Raw genomic sequence first — 15681 nt, 5'->3', positions numbered from 1 at the left:
GGTAGATGGTTGAGAAAATGGTAATTTCCTACTTTTCAAACTTGTAGGGTAGTATTTAAGATACATTTCAACCGCATATAATATATATCAACATTTTTATTTAAATATATTACGTATGTTCCTTCTAGCTTAAAATCGCCCACAAAAAGGCAGCGGAAAGTTGAACCTTTTTGACACATGACTGCTCAAGGCATGGGGGGGGGGGGAAGAGAGCTTCCCACCCCCCTACAATCATCTGCATCTGGAAACGTCTACTAGGCTGTCATTCGGTTTAAAAATTCCAGGACATCATCCAAATCCCCTAAGTAATTTAATCAGGAAAAGAGGCATAAACAACCTCCTTTACCCCACCCCCATCAGCATCAATTAAGCGAGAAAGTAACAAAATGGATTTACATAATTGAAATTGTAACTGAAATGTTTAAACTGTGAGACTTTGAACGACCACAGAAAACTGCAGTGGTGGCGGGCAAAGTGAGCTACAGGCTTCAGGCCAGATGGGAGCCATGTCCAAGAACACCCAGAGAAGGGGGGAGGAGGAGGCTTCCGGATGAAATGAATAGACCGAGGCAGCTCCTTTCCTGAGCTTGGCGCTCCCTGGGACAAGACGCACCATTAACTTTCTTTTAATGTTTTGTACTTATCGGTCCACATTTAATGGCTTGATTCACTCAGACAGAAAAGCAGAGGGGAAATGAGGAAGTCTTTCCTTCCAAAACCATACCTAGGAACTAGGAGATTAAGACAGAGCAAGCTCTTCGGAACTTGAGATGTTATATATACAGATTTACCTGTTTTTAGATAAATATTTTTATATCCCCTTTCTGAAAAGATTCTCTTCTTCCTGGCACTCTTTATTTATTTAAAAGCACATACAGAGCAGTTACTTTGGTCCAGAAACTTGCTACATGCTTGACAAATACTCATTTCATCTTTGTAAGAATCACCTACTGTGTATAATATTAATATCCTCGTGCTAGAAGAAACTGAGGAACACAGCTAGCATTTCCATCACATGACTGGAGGATGTCAGTCCCTAAGTCCTTTGTGCTGGGTGCTACTTGCAAGGTCACCTCAGAAAAAAAGAACAGGATTGCTGCCTTGTAGGAGGACTGAGGGTAACGGACAGAGGGTCCAGCAGGGGACAGCCACAGGAGCTGCCTGTACTGCCCTCAGAAACTCTGCAAAAGAACAAGCTAGTGAAATGGGCAACTGGCCTACAGGCCTCACAGGAAAGTTGGTGCCTGCAAATTCACAGTCAAGAAAGAAAGCCCGGTCTGCTTTGCACGGGCACTGCTATCGGAAAGCACACCGTCAACACAGCTGGCAGTGCAACGACATCAGCCTGGCCGGGAGTGCACCACGGTGGAGACAGACGTACAAAATGACAATGTGAGTTCTGACCTACCTCGAGTCATAGGTAAAAACAATGAGAAGTGAGGGAACAACATGGACAACCAGGGCTCAGGGGACAACTCTAACAGTAATTCTCCTGGTCTGAAGAGTTCCTATCTGCAGGTCCAGCTCCTTCTGACCATCTGAGTAATAATCTGGTGACACTGACCACCAGAACCTTCCAACCACAGAATGAGGACGTGAACCAGAAGAAAATGCTGTTATGCTTTAGCCTCATATGCATTTAGAAGTGACGATAAACCACAGCAAGATGAGTAAGTTTTGTTTCGGGGCATGAGCTGCATTGGCCTTGCATTTCCACAAACATGTATCTGCTGGGCCCAGGTGTGGACAGAATATGTCAGTCCAGACAAGGTCACCTCACCTTTTAGCTCCTTGTTCCCTTTGAACCATCGGATGGTTGTGGCTGGCTTGCTGGCCATGGCCGTGCAGTTGACTTCAATCTCCTCGCCCTCCACGGCGGTGTCCTTCTGAATGTCGATCATCAGGTTACGCGGCGGGACTACAAACAAAACGTGCGCTTTTCAAACACAGAATCTACTTCCGGGCATATTCTCCCATTCATTAAAAACTAGCACCATTGCTATCAAAGTCAGAGACAAACATTGGATATTTCTAATGGGATCTGAACACAAAACTGCCACCAGAGGGGGAAAAATACAACATCATCATCAAATAAAGTGAATTATGCACAATCCTTCTATCAGAATTTCTTTCCTAAAGTGTCTTACAAACTGACCGGTCTTCCATGCCTAAGTTATCAGTGACCAAGTTATAACAATATTGACTTTAGGTTACTTAAAAATCAGTCATTAAAAAAACTGACCAGAAAGTAAATGTAAAAATAAGAGGAGTGCACACAATTCCAATTATCATCCTTACCCGGAAGTCTCTGAGAGAAATAGTTCTCCTCAAACTCAACCTTTGGATTTCAATCTTCATATGAAAGATTCCAGAGTCAACCAGCAAAGATCAAACACTTGGGAGTCCCTTAAAGGAATCACTCACCATGAACATACACAGAAAACTTGTGACCCAGAACAAGTTCCATTCAATTAAAACTATCCACAGAGGTCCAGAATGCCGCCAGGACCGCCAGTAGATGGCGCTGCAGTGACGGTGCGGAGAGATAGGAGTGCCCACTGATTCCCAGCCACTTCCCATATTCAAAATTGAATGCTCCAGATTTTGGAAATCAACGGTAAAAAGACTATTATGTGGTTGCAAGTAGTCTTATGTATCAGAATTAAGACCATCCTTCTCTAAGCTTGGTAAACATATATATAATAAAATCCAATAAAGTATTTTGGGGCTAAAATGATGACTATCAAGTTGAGAGTGTACAGGGGGACGGGGAAGAAAGCACCTTACCTCTTATGAGGCTGAGGTGACAATGAGACTTCACATAAGGTGCTAGCTTACCTCACGACGGAGCTTCCTGAAATGAAAATCAGTAAGAAGACTGAACTCAGTCAAGTGAATCTAAGACTACGTGCCCTGACCACCAGGAACGAGCACAGACAGTTCTGAGACTTACGATTAATAAGTGCCTTAGCTCACAAGAGAAACAAGAAATTAAATATGTATAAACATGCCACCCTGATGATCAAGTTGAATAATAAATCCGATACTGTTTCAATAAATTATGGGATTAAACCACATATTTGGGGTTTCCAACTGCTAGTCCAAAGTGAAAATTCGGCTCACAGGAAGACTTTTATACTGAATTAAGGCAGGTGAAAATACCTGCAGAGAACGATGGAAAAGTAGAAGTGAAATGACTTGCAGAACCTGTTTCACAGCAAGTGTGATGGGGGTGGTGGTGGAGGGGTGGTGGGGGTGTGGTGGTGGGGGTGGTAGGGGGGGTGGCAGGGGTGGTGGGGGAGAGGGAGGGGTGTGGGTGTGGGGATGCCGGTGGTGGTAGGGATGGGGGGTGGGGGTGCTGGTGGGGTGGTGACTGCTACAGAAAAAACAGGCCTCGTCTTTGTCTTCCCGAAAGAGAGGACCTGCACATTCGCTCGACTGGATGCATTGCTGAAGGGATATGGCCCGAATGAGTACTTGAATATAAGAAAGAACTACGCCAGCTCGCTTTAAGAAAACTTATGTATGAAGAGCGAGAACCTAGTGCCCAGTGTGGAGGTGCACAGCTGCCGGCATTTTCAGGACACACAGAAAGATAAACCAGGCAGCCTTGGCGAGCTGTTTCCTGAACAGTTTGGCCTCACTGGGTAACAACAGGGTAGGTCATAGATTTTCATCACACCTGCCTAGAGAGTGGCTAGGGAATACAGAAAGACAAGATGCTGAGGACCAGCAAGTACTACTGAATTAACAGTGCAGTATAATAGGAATATTGAGGGGGGAAAAAAGCTATTGTTTAAGCAAATGTCAGAGGAAAACATTGTTCAAGCCTAAAGATAATAAGATCTCAGTGACCTACAAAAAACAGAACTAAGAGAGAATAAAAGGGAAACAGCTACAGAGTAGAAACCTGGGAACATTCTCCCCACAGATGTAGGACTGAGAGTCAAACAATATCCAGGCAAAAATACAGCGATGGAAATAATTTCTGATGTTGACACATGCAATGATTCCCAATGGAGAATATAATTGATGGGACACTACTCAATGTAAGGGAACTCAAATTGAGTACAGGATATGCAAGGAAGGTGGGCTCCCTTCAGCTATGATGAAGAGGGCCAAAAGCTAAAGCTATGATATCACACAAAGCTCACTTTCCTGAAAAACATACAGAATGGAGTAGATCAGATTCCAGTTTGCATGCATAACTAACCCTGGGAAAAATGCACTGAAGGTTACTTCATGGTAACCTGGGAACCTTCTTGGTGAGAATAGAATGAGGAGTTAGTTGTTAAGAGGTTCCAGCACGGACCACTGTCTTGTCTCAGCGGCATTTAGTCTCAAACACAGTCTTTGTCAGATATTTGCTTCCTGTGTGTATTTTTCCTTCAGTCTTTCCTTTTTCCACACTGAGCCTGAAGGTACCTTAGCCTTCCTCATCACCTCCACCAGTATTTCTTAGTGGAAAGAGCCTTCCTCATCACCTCCACCAGTATTCTCTCCATGAGATGGACATGGTCATAAGGATGATGGCATGTTCTTTCCACATTATCGATATTGTCTGCCAGTTCAAAGGTATTAGCAAAGGCATTAGAAAGGGGTAGACTGAAATAAGGCCAGAGGAAAATGTACCAATGTCGCTTAGCCTTTGTTTGAGGGCTGACACAGGGACTGGCGGCAAACAGTCCTCATCTGGATTACCTAATGTTCAGGTCTGTTCTCCATAGTAATGCTTCCTGTTTTCTAACAGCTATACAGTTGACCCTTGAACATCACAAGTTTGAACTGTATGGGCCCACTTATCACAGATGGTTTTCATGTTTTGTTTTGTTTTTTTTAATTTTTATTTTTTTCTATTAATTTGAGAGAGAGAGGAGGAAGTGGGAGGGAGAAAAAGGGAGGAGGAGAGAGAAAGAGAGAGAGAGAGAGAGAGAGAGAGAGAGAGAGAAGCATGAACTGGTTGTTCCACTTAGTTGTGTACTCATTGGTTGCTTCTCGTATGTGCCCCGACCAGGGATCAAATCTGTAATCTTGGTGTGCCAGGATGATGCTCTCTCCACTGAGCCACTTGGCCAGGGCCCCATTTTTTTTCAATAAATACAGTAAATATATTTTCTCTTCCTTACGATTTTCATAACAATATTTTCTTTTCTCTGGCTTACCTTATTGTAAGACTACTGTAATACCACATATAATACATATAATGTAAAAATGTGTGTAAATAAACTGTTATTGGTCAACAATAGGCTATTAGTAGTTAAGTTTGAGGGGAGCTGAAAGTTCTATTTTTGACTGTGTGGGGGGTCGGTGTTTCCAACTCCTGTGTTGTTCAAGGGTCAATCAACTGTAGTCTAAGTTCCCCAACATCCAGAGTGATTCCTGTAACAATGCTAATTCCTAGGACTATCTTTTTGAATAGCTGAGATCATCTTTAACTTTGCAGCTAAGGTAAACACGTGGAAAACTTCAAAAGAAAAGATGACCAATGTAGAAAAATAAAGGACTTGTTTATTGTTGAGAAGAGCATCCTAAGAAGTCGTTGAGTAATTTCTCCCAAGTCCACCATGGTTTTCTCAAGACTGTGATCAGTAGTTCTAATCTTTACTACGATTCACAGAGAAAAGAGTCAAATATACTTGGAGTTATTTGGTTTACAAATATAAATAAAATCTGATAATGTGAGTACCAATGGTTCATATTGATACCAATTATAAAGTTAGCTTCTCTCAGTTTTTTCTTAAAGCAGGAAAGCTTTGAAAAGTACAAATGTAGTGATTTAAGTATACTTTTCTGAAAAGGGGGAACAAGAAAAATCTTAAGAGTTTATTTTGGACTATTAATTCTACCCTATTTTCCCTTTAACTTCATAATGCCCGCTTTAATACAAAAGAGGTTAGTAAAGTATAAAAATCCATTTATGAAAAATGAATTAAAACTGCTAGTAACCAGAGAATGCACTTATATATACATGGTCCACTAAACATTCACATTTAACAAAAACTGCATGCAGCCATTAATGAAAAAAATCAAAGACACCTCTAAGGGAGTAAATGTAGATGGAAACCTGAATGGAAATCGCATAGAAGGAAATATGAGAAAACAGCAAAGAAATGTCAAGGCTCTTTTTAGCCAACCTCAAATCTATAAGAGTGCTAATTATAAACATTACACCTACAGCATTTAAAAAAAATCAGCAATATCAAGATGAGTCACCTTAATTACAACAAAAGAGTCTAAAGCTGATAAGTGTGAGAAATCTTACTCGAAGACCCTTTAAAATAATTAGTTTCTCCCGTTCCTGGAATCTGAAGAGTGAACACTAATCTTGGAAGGATGACAGTATAACATTAGCTACTATTATCAGCAACTATATATATATATATATATCTATATATATATATATATACACACACACACACACACACACATATATATATTAATCTTAAAGCAGCGTACGTCTCCCTCGTTCATCTCCGCTGATGAACTGCAGCAGAAAGAGTCCTACACGGTGAACTGGAGAGAGAAATGCATGCAAATATTGTAGGCAATTTTTCAGTTTTACATAGGTAAGAAAATAAGAATAATAGCAAATAAATATCTCTATGTCTTATAATTGGGCTGAATTTTTGGCTGCATGCTTCAAACAACTAATAGACACATGCACTAAAATGAGCACAATCAACTTATCAGGAAGTAGGACAGCTGTGTGGGTACATATAGAGTCCTTTTACCGAGAATTGTAGATAAAAATAAAGATGTTAATATATCACTCTTCATTCATTATAGTATCTAAAAATTCTAAACCTTAGGAAGAAGGGTTGACTAGCCTAGCATCGGTGGAAGTTGTCAGATATTGGAATAAGAAAGGCTCAAACACTGATGACAACAATTTTACTCCATCAAGAAATCCTACAGTAAACTCAATAGAAAGAATATTAAATGAATGTATAATATCTGCAAATAGAGCATCTGCTAGTATTACTTTCAAGTATATTTAAGTTAATGCTTCTATACAATGCAGGAAGGAAGCTAGTACTTCTAGAATGATTAGACCTCCAAAAGGATTACAGGTGTCATGTCTCTCAAAAGCCCGGGACTGCCATGCTGACTCCTGAGCACTGGGTATACTCAGTCAAACTGGCCCAATCTAGTGGGTCTGAGAACAAATGTACCAGACACGGGAAACTGACAGGTAGTAACTGCTTGCCAATAGCCAGGTAGACTCCTGAAAACAAAAGATGTGCACCTTCAGGAGAAAAAGTCTTGAAACAGCAGCTTGTTCAGGATTTTATTAAAAATCACCTAAGACTAGAAGATGCAAAGGTTATAAGATAGAGTACTAAGGTCTCTCTCGAGGTCTATGATTCTTGATTATTACTGTGTGCTTGGTAACTGAACTGGATGATGGCCCTCTGTTGTTGCCATTTCTTTCTTTGAAATAAAGATATTCTTATGTAAAGGTGTATGTAATAAAACGTTCTGAAAACTCAAAATTCCATAAGTATATTCAGTTTTGTTGCTGTCACTTTTGTAGAAAAGCCATAAACAATGGTGGGTCGATGAGTGGATGGATGATTAAGTTGAAGTCTATGCAGCTGATGACTTCAGTAAACAAACAGCATTTCAAATACTTCTATACAAGTAGATGTAGAGATAATGTTAAATACATACTGATGATATTTTGCATATTTGTAAAATACTGAAACCGTCATCATAGCAAACCTTGCATGCTTACTATGTCTGCCGGTCTATATGGACTAAAGCCAAAATCAGACAAACACAAATGCCTGAAAGCTGTCCACCATTAAACACAGATCCCATTAGAAATTGCATGGATAGACTTGAAACATGACTTTTGAAGCTCAGTATTCCTGTTATCAAGAACATATATGTAAGCATCAGAGAGGTGTTTTAGTTTAATGAATAAAATATATTTTCCCTTTCACAGCTGTGTTTAAAGGAAGTAATGAGGCAGTAGCTCAACACATGCACCCATAAATGCATAGATGGTCACAAACCAAACAAAATCGTCCTTTATATTTACCCTTCCTCTTTCATCTTTGTATCATTGCACTGAAAAGCTGCAGTCTGCCGCCTCAGATAGACTCTGAGTCACCATCTTCCTAAAGGTGTAAATCAGAGACCTTGCCTCTCACTGCAGTGTACCTTCTTGAAAACTCGGTTTCTAACATCCCAATCAGCCGGTGTTATGCAGTGGAGTATAAGCGTGTCTAGAAAGGGACTAAATTCAGACCACCTTCCACACAGGGATATCTGCTATCTCAAAATACACACATGCAAACTTGGCTACCATGATTTTGCTAGAAGTCACAATCTGGTGATCACAAATGAAGACGCTCAGCTCTCTGGAGGTGGTCTTAGCAGTCTGTCCACAGTCCTTTCTCATTATTAGCCTTCTCTCCCTAGAAGCTCTTAGTTCTGTCATATCCAATGGCTGCAATTTGTGGCAAAGTATGTGTTCACGAGACACGATTTTACAGCATAGTCTAACATATGAGCAATAAATAAGGCAACAAGTAAAGCTAAAGAAAAGGAGATTGACAATATTAAACGAGATGTAACTCAGAAGAAAAAAAAATCATTAAGTGGGTTTCATAACAGAGCTCTGCCACAGAGTACAGTGGTGGGGCCGCCTCCCTTCCCTTCTCCAGCACAGAAGGAAAAACCATCCTCGTAGTGAGAAGCAATGACATTTCACATGGTGAGTGATTCATTCGAGGGTTCTAAATTCTCTTGATCTTTGCTTCTGAAGCTTGAGGGTTGAAACCCAAGAGCAGGTGGAAACTATAAAGACTGCTGATTGCCATTCCTTAGACTGTTTGGGAAAATAGGCTATTTTAAAAATCCAGCAAGATGGGCGGTGATTCTTTCTAAAACAAGTTCCCAAAGTAAAATTTACCATTAACCTTTTCTCTGCTGCTGGAAGCCATCTGGTGGTGTGAGAGCCACCCCTACTCTGTTCCCCAGGGTGAGCTGTGCATTTCTTACCCAGCACTGTGATTGTGGTGTAGCTTTCCTGGGGGGGGTCCGTGTAGAGCTGGCAGAAGTATCTTCCTTCATCAGAAATGGAGACATTTGTCAGCGACACTTTGAGTTCACTGCTAGAAAAATTCAGCAACTGAAACCTGCTGTCCTTCAAAGCTGTGGAACAAAACACAGCCTGTGACTGTGAGGAAGGCAGCGGGCCGTCTACTGTCCTTACCCAGGAAGGGAGAACGTCAGGGGGCCAGGAAGGCAGTTACAGAGTGGACACGATGACTGAGATGTTCTGCGCCTGTTAGTAAGGACCTTTGTACTTCCTGAATCACTATTTTGGGCTTCTGTAGTAACCACATGTAGACAAACCTACCCGTCCAAAGGAAACTCACGCCCACGGGTGCACGTGCATGTGCGCACATACATGTGTGCACACGCACACGCACACATCCTCTGCCACAATTCCGAGTGCTGTCAGTGTTCAGCCCTGATTCATAAATGGCTTTTGGTTTTCTATCAGACAGGAAGTGGTGGGATTCAGCTGGTTCACGCTGGTTTGGCATAACCGATACCTAATTTTTGGTTGAGTTTGGCAAACTGGTTGTTAAAATGGCGCTTGTAATCAGAGTTCTCTCTAAGGTGGGTGCCTGGGCAGTCACACAATGTGGAAATCACAAATTTACATTCCTTACTCTTTTTTAACGTTCATCTGTGCAACAGCGTATTCTAAGCACCTATAGTAATGTTCATTGTGTCCACAGGTGAAAAAAGTTGCAAGTGAGGACGCCAATCAAGAAGCAATATGGAAATATCTTAAATAACAGTTTTATTGTTCTTTTGGTCAGGTATTTAATATTTAATATTTATACTAAATATTTTTTCATTAGTATTTTAAAACTTTCTTATAACATAATCTAGTTTTGTGTACCTCTTTTACTGTTCTTATTTAAGTATTAAATGAATGAAATAATAAACTACCTTTTGGTATATCGTTTGTTTGTTTTTTAAGTCATTGGGGCAGAGAGCCGTTGTTGAAGTATTTGAACCCATCGCTGAAGAACGGTAAAATGAACAGAAGGGAAAGGAGGCCATGACTCCCCTTTAGGCACCAGAAGTTCAGGGAGCAGGGCTTCCAGGGTTTTAAATTTTCTCTCAAAATCTAAGTCCTTTACAAACACAGTGGTTCCAAATTATGAGAGAAAACAAAAAAGTCATTAGTAATTTCAAGTCAATATAAAAATCATGAGAAAGGTTTATGAAAAAAGTCCAACTGAACGTGGACATGTCTTTGTATTTGATATTGTCTGATAGGATTTGAGGTGGAAATGCCCAGACTGCAGGGCGGAGGGCTGGCAAGGCCTGCCCTGTCCTCCGCTCTGGGGTCAGGGTCACTACAGAGGTGATATGTGTGGACTTATTTATTTACACCAAATGTTCATTTTTAAAGTCCTCATATTAATTTTGGCAAAGGCTATCTTGGTCCATAATGACAAAAACTGACTCTAAGAATGTGAAACTGGCTTCTCTCCTTTTGTCCCATTCTTTAGATTCATCAGCGTCTACAGGTCATGACTATACTGAGGTGAGAAGGGGGACAAGAAGGCCAAAGGGACATGCTTGACACCTGTTTTGGTCTGGCACCAATACTCCCAGAGCAATTTAAAAAAGACCTGATTCTTGTTCTTGACAAGCCCTGACACCAATTTGAACCATTACTGTGATAGGCAATTAAGTTTCAATTATTCACTTTTGTGATACTACATTTGGAAAGACAGGGACACTTCCATATACCAGAGGTGCTATGGGGACAGGAGATTGGGTTTTGTCTTTGTAGGTACAGATTGCCTTGAAATTTTCAATCTTCAAATCAAACAGATTACCTTTCAGAACACTGCATTTTCCTTGCCCAGCGTATTTGAGTTGTTTGTGTCAACTAAGTGTTTGGGACTCAATTGCAATTCACCTTGAATTACTACAATCAATTTCTATTGCAAAGTAAGACTCCTTCCTTTTAAAAGGATCATTCAAGGTTTCTATTAAGCAGAAAGATTATGATTGCATGTCTCTTTGTCCCTCTGGAGAACTGACTAAACTTGAAGCATCTGATATTAAATTAAAAAAAAATGTTGGCTATCTCTTTATCAAGAAAACATGTAGGGAAAAAAAGTTGACACTTACGCCGGAAGTCCCTGAAATAAATGGTCTGCCGGTTGGGATTCAGTAGTTGAATCACAGAATCGTCACTCTTATTGACTTGGCAGCTGATGGTTGCGACTTCTCCCTCAATAACTGTCACGTCTTTCGTAAACAAATTCTGTCCATCACCTTCAAGAAAGGAGAAAAGGGGTGAGAAAAAAAATTTCCATCAATAAAAATGAGAAACAGGAAGAATATTAGAAAAAGGAAACCAGTCACAACATTTGGCGAGGCTCACATCCCTCTCTCTGTAGCCCATGAAACGAGTCTCTTAAATCCAAGATCAATCTAGGGACAAAGTATAGCCGAGCCTGGCATCCACGTGCTCTCAAAAGCTGTGGTGCTAATGTTCCGGCCTCCAATATTTTGTGCTAGCTGAGCAGCATGTTGGAGAGATATAGAAAGGTCAGACTACTGGCTTTTATGAGGAGCTGCAGCTGTCACAAGTGGTGCAGAGGCGATATGTACACTCAACTTCAGCTTACACGCCCTTGAGCTAAGCTATTTGGTCCCCTCACAGAAAACTCAAGGGACTACTTAATGGAAGTAGGTAGGACAGACCAGTAAACAAGCTTGTCTTGTTAGCGGATGTTGGGATTCCCTAGGTAGAGTGGTCCCCCCCTTATCCACAGGGAGTATGTTCCAAAACCCCGGTGGATACCTGAAACCACAGATAGTACCGAATCCTAACTAGACTATGTTCTCTCCTATACCTACATAACTATAATATAGTTTCACTTATAAATTGGTCACAGTAAGAGATTAACAACAACAATAATAAAATACAATAACTATATTTCATTGGTTCGTGAACAACATGGGACCAGAGGCACCAACTTTCCACACACTTAAAACTCTGTGTATGACATTTGACTCCCCCCAAACTTAACCACACTCATAGTCACTGTCATCCAGGAGCCTTACCAATAACATAAACTATCTAGTAACATATATTTTGTATGTTCTATGTATTTATATACATATTATATACTGAATTCTTATAATAAAGTAAATTAGAGAAAAAATGCAATGAAGAAAATCATAAAGAAGAGAAAATACATCTACAGTACTGTACGTATTTATTGAAAAAAAAAATCATGAATAAGTGGTCCCACATAGTTTAAACCCATGTTGTTCAAGGGTCAGCTATACCTTAATTAAAGTTATATGACTGTGGTCTCTCTGCCTCTCATTCCTTCTCTCATAATTGTTACATTTTTCAGTCCAAACCTAGTCCTGAATCTGTGTGACTCCCCGCACCCACCCACTTGCAGTCAGTGCTGTGGTGTCACTCATTTCAAGGGATCCCTTGCTGATTGGCTCAATGCTTTCTGGCACAACATATGGCCATCAATCAGAACAAGTTTTCTGTTCACATCTTCCACCCCCAAATTTAATGCCTTTTCTATCTTAACTGAGCACTTGTTATGCACCGTGGCCATAACTTTTGTAATTTGAGCTGCAACAGCAAAACTAGCATGAATTTCTTCATCCTTCTTCATAATTTCACCAATAGGAAATTTGTCCTTACTGTAGACCTTAGCAACCTTAGCATAGAATTTTTCCCCATTCCTTATTAAATCAAGAACTTTCACCTTTTTGCTTTAAAGGAGGCACTTTTGACTTCTCCTGGGTATATCTGGATTGCCAGCATCTCTCTGCTCTTGTGCTTTGGGCCATTAGTAAGTGAAATACAGGTGACTTGAACAAGGGCAGTGGTGTTGATACTGCACAGTTCATCTGATGGCTGAGAGGGTGACCAAGTGACGACCAGGCAGGGAGCATACAGTGTGGATACGCTAGACAAAGGGATGATTCATGTCCATGTGGGGCAGAGCGGGACAACATGAGGCTTCATTGTGCTTATCAGAACCGCTCACAATTTAAAACTTATGGATGGCTTATTTCTGGAATTTTCCATTTAATATTTTCTGACCGTGAGTAACTGAAACTGTGGAAAGTGAAGCCATGGATAAGTAGAATCTACTCTAGAGGCAGTTCTGTTATTTATTGTGTGGGAATGAGAACCTACCCAACCATAATTCTTTGGAACCTCGATAAAACCCTGGGAAGGCTTCCAGTTGGGTTTCTTCCTCTGCTCTCAGAAGCTCACACCTTCCTGATTTGCCCGAAGTCTCAGGCAGTCCTGGACATGCCCTTTAGAAAACTTTTTTCAGACCGTGTCAGAAAGTCAGAAAGTCAGGGCCCCCAGCTCCACTGAGAGAAGCTTATCTGCAGATCTGCCTCAGTTTGTTCCTTTCAACCTTAGTGATGAGGGCCAGTAAACTCATAAATGTCCTAAAGATTCCACAGCTCATGGAAGAGGAGAGAAGAGGTCAATTCCAAAGCAAGAGAGGAAGCAGTTGTCAAGAGTCCAGTTGTGCACCCGGCAGAGTGGGATATTTAGATGAACATAATCCTGTTCTGGTTTTTAAAAAGCTGCAATGTGGATGGGAACCAATACCTCATTCCCACATACAGAACAAAGATTGTAGTACAACAGGCAACAGGAGTAACAGCTTATCAGGAAGAGGAAAAGAGAGGGTGCTTTTGAGCTGTGTGATCTCAGGTAAGCCTTTTAAAGACCTTGGGTCAGTTTCTCATCTGCAAAATGGGGAGAGTAATTAAAAGCTATCTTATAGCTGTTGGGGGGATTAATATAGACAAATATAAAGCATTTAGCACTGTGTCCCGCCGCTCATGAAACTGAAAAAATGTAGCTGCTATTATCCTCACCACAATCATTTCTCTGGATGGCACACCCAAACATTGATTAAGCAGCTCTTATGTGTTGGGAGTCGGTTGGCTACAGAAACAAAGCCTCAGATTCCCTGCTCTCACAGAGCTCCCTGTGTGACTATGTATCAACTCAGCACGGCTGATACACTCTCTTAAAAAAACTGTCACATTAAGAAACAAAGGTCAAAGATAAATACATTCTATAAAAAAAATGAGAGAGCATAAATAGAGATGCAATTAGAGTAAATGAAGGATTTCCACCTGCTATCACATTTCTGCTGAAGGATCCTTTTTGGTAAGGCACAGTGGGGAAGTGTGAGAAGGGATGCCTAAGATGGCTTTCAGCCAAACCCACCTAGGAAAAAACCAGCCTCTAGTACAGGGTTAGAAAAGAAAAACTACAAGGATAAGTTAGAAATGATCAGAGCCACAGATAAACAACAATTCTTGTTGCTTGAGGAATCAACCAAAAATGAAACCCAATCTCGAGGTCTCCAATGCAGGGAATTAATGTGGGTGTGAGAACACAGGCTCACTAGGCCTGCAGGAGGTGGAAGGGGGACTCTGCCCTAGTTCATCCAACAGTGAGAGCTCAGTGGGCTGAACAGTATTATAGCATAAAGACAAAGGGAAAAAGAGATCCAACATGCGCGCGCGTGCGCGCGCGCACACACACACACACACACACACACACACACACACTCAAGGGATGCTTATTTTTCTCAGATTACTGTGACACAATAGAATCAGAACCCGGATAAAGGGAGCTGTTTATTCCCAGAGTTGGGAAGAGAATAAGGAAAAGTAAATTCCTGCTAATCAAGCAAGCTTTTCAAGGTGGTGTTGCTTCCCTGGTTAAAAGTGTGTACAGAAAGGACAATACCCTTATTTCCTCAGGGGTAACCCAATCTAGGAAGAAAATGAAAGAAAAAATTAAACTGCATGATTCAAATGCTACAAGTGTCTCAAGTCATGGGACTTGCCTTGAGGAGATTAGAATGCCAAACTGGGCTTACTGGGCTGGGAGAGAGATTCCTTCCATCTAAAGGAAGTTTATTAGCACACAAACGAGAATCTTCCATTTGTAAAAGGGGCACAGGGTGACGGGCCTTGATCCCTGCAATGTAAGTAAACCAAGGCTCTACAGTCACTGCTGCCTTGCACCTACAGTGACTCAAAGCCAGTTGCAAAAAAATATGATCTTATTAGAATAGTTCTGGGGAGATAAATATATACTTTTAGTCTTCACGTGGAATATTAGCATATTCTGAGAAGGATCCTCTATTCACATTCTGGCTACAAAACATTTGCGCAGGAGATGAGGGCAGAGAGGAGTTGACTATGATTTTGTGTTTTTAATTCAAAGGGATTTTTGGTGTATTTCTTTAAAAAGTCTGAACATTCTTTTTTTTTTTTTTGTATTTTTCTGAAGCTGGAAACAGGGAGAGACAGTCAGACAGACTCCCGCATGCGCCCGACCGGGATCCACCTGGCACTCCCACCAGGGGCGATGCTCTGCCCACCAGGGGGTGATGCTCTGCCCCTCCGGGGCGTCGCTCTGCCGCGACCAGAGCCACTCCAGCGCCTGGGGCAGAGGCCAAGGAGCCATCCCCAGCGCCCGGGCCATCCTTGCTCCGGAGCCTTGGCTGCGGGAGGGGAAGAGAGAGACAGAGAGGAAGGAGGGGGAGGGGGTGGAGAAGCAAATGGGAGCTTCTCCCATGTGCCCTGGCCGGGAATCGAACCAGGGTC

The 15681-nt window shown here is 41.4% G+C and overlaps 1 protein-coding gene across 12 annotated transcripts in view; it reads right to left on the bottom strand.

Moving 5' to 3' along the window:
- The window catches only part of CADM1 (cell adhesion molecule 1), a 398789-nt gene that overhangs the window by 57021 nt on the left and 326087 nt on the right, over nt 1-15681 (bottom strand). For all 12 annotated transcript variants that reach the window (XM_066372730.1, XM_066372737.1, XM_066372743.1 and 9 more), the window contains 3 exons: nt 11176-11322; nt 9010-9162; nt 1781-1918 (listed from right to left, as the gene is read on the bottom strand). In XM_066372730.1, coding sequence (XP_066228827.1) covers nt 1781-1918; nt 9010-9162; nt 11176-11322 — 438 coding nt within the window. The remainder of the gene's footprint in view (nt 1-1780; nt 1919-9009; nt 9163-11175; nt 11323-15681) is intronic.

This window comes from Saccopteryx leptura, chromosome 1, assembly GCF_036850995.1.
Source record: "Saccopteryx leptura isolate mSacLep1 chromosome 1, mSacLep1_pri_phased_curated, whole genome shotgun sequence".
NCBI classification, from domain to species: Eukaryota; Metazoa; Chordata; class Mammalia; order Chiroptera; family Emballonuridae; genus Saccopteryx; species Saccopteryx leptura.
The sequence above is the reverse complement of the archived record's forward strand: the minus strand, read 5'-3'. Positions and strand labels throughout refer to the sequence as shown.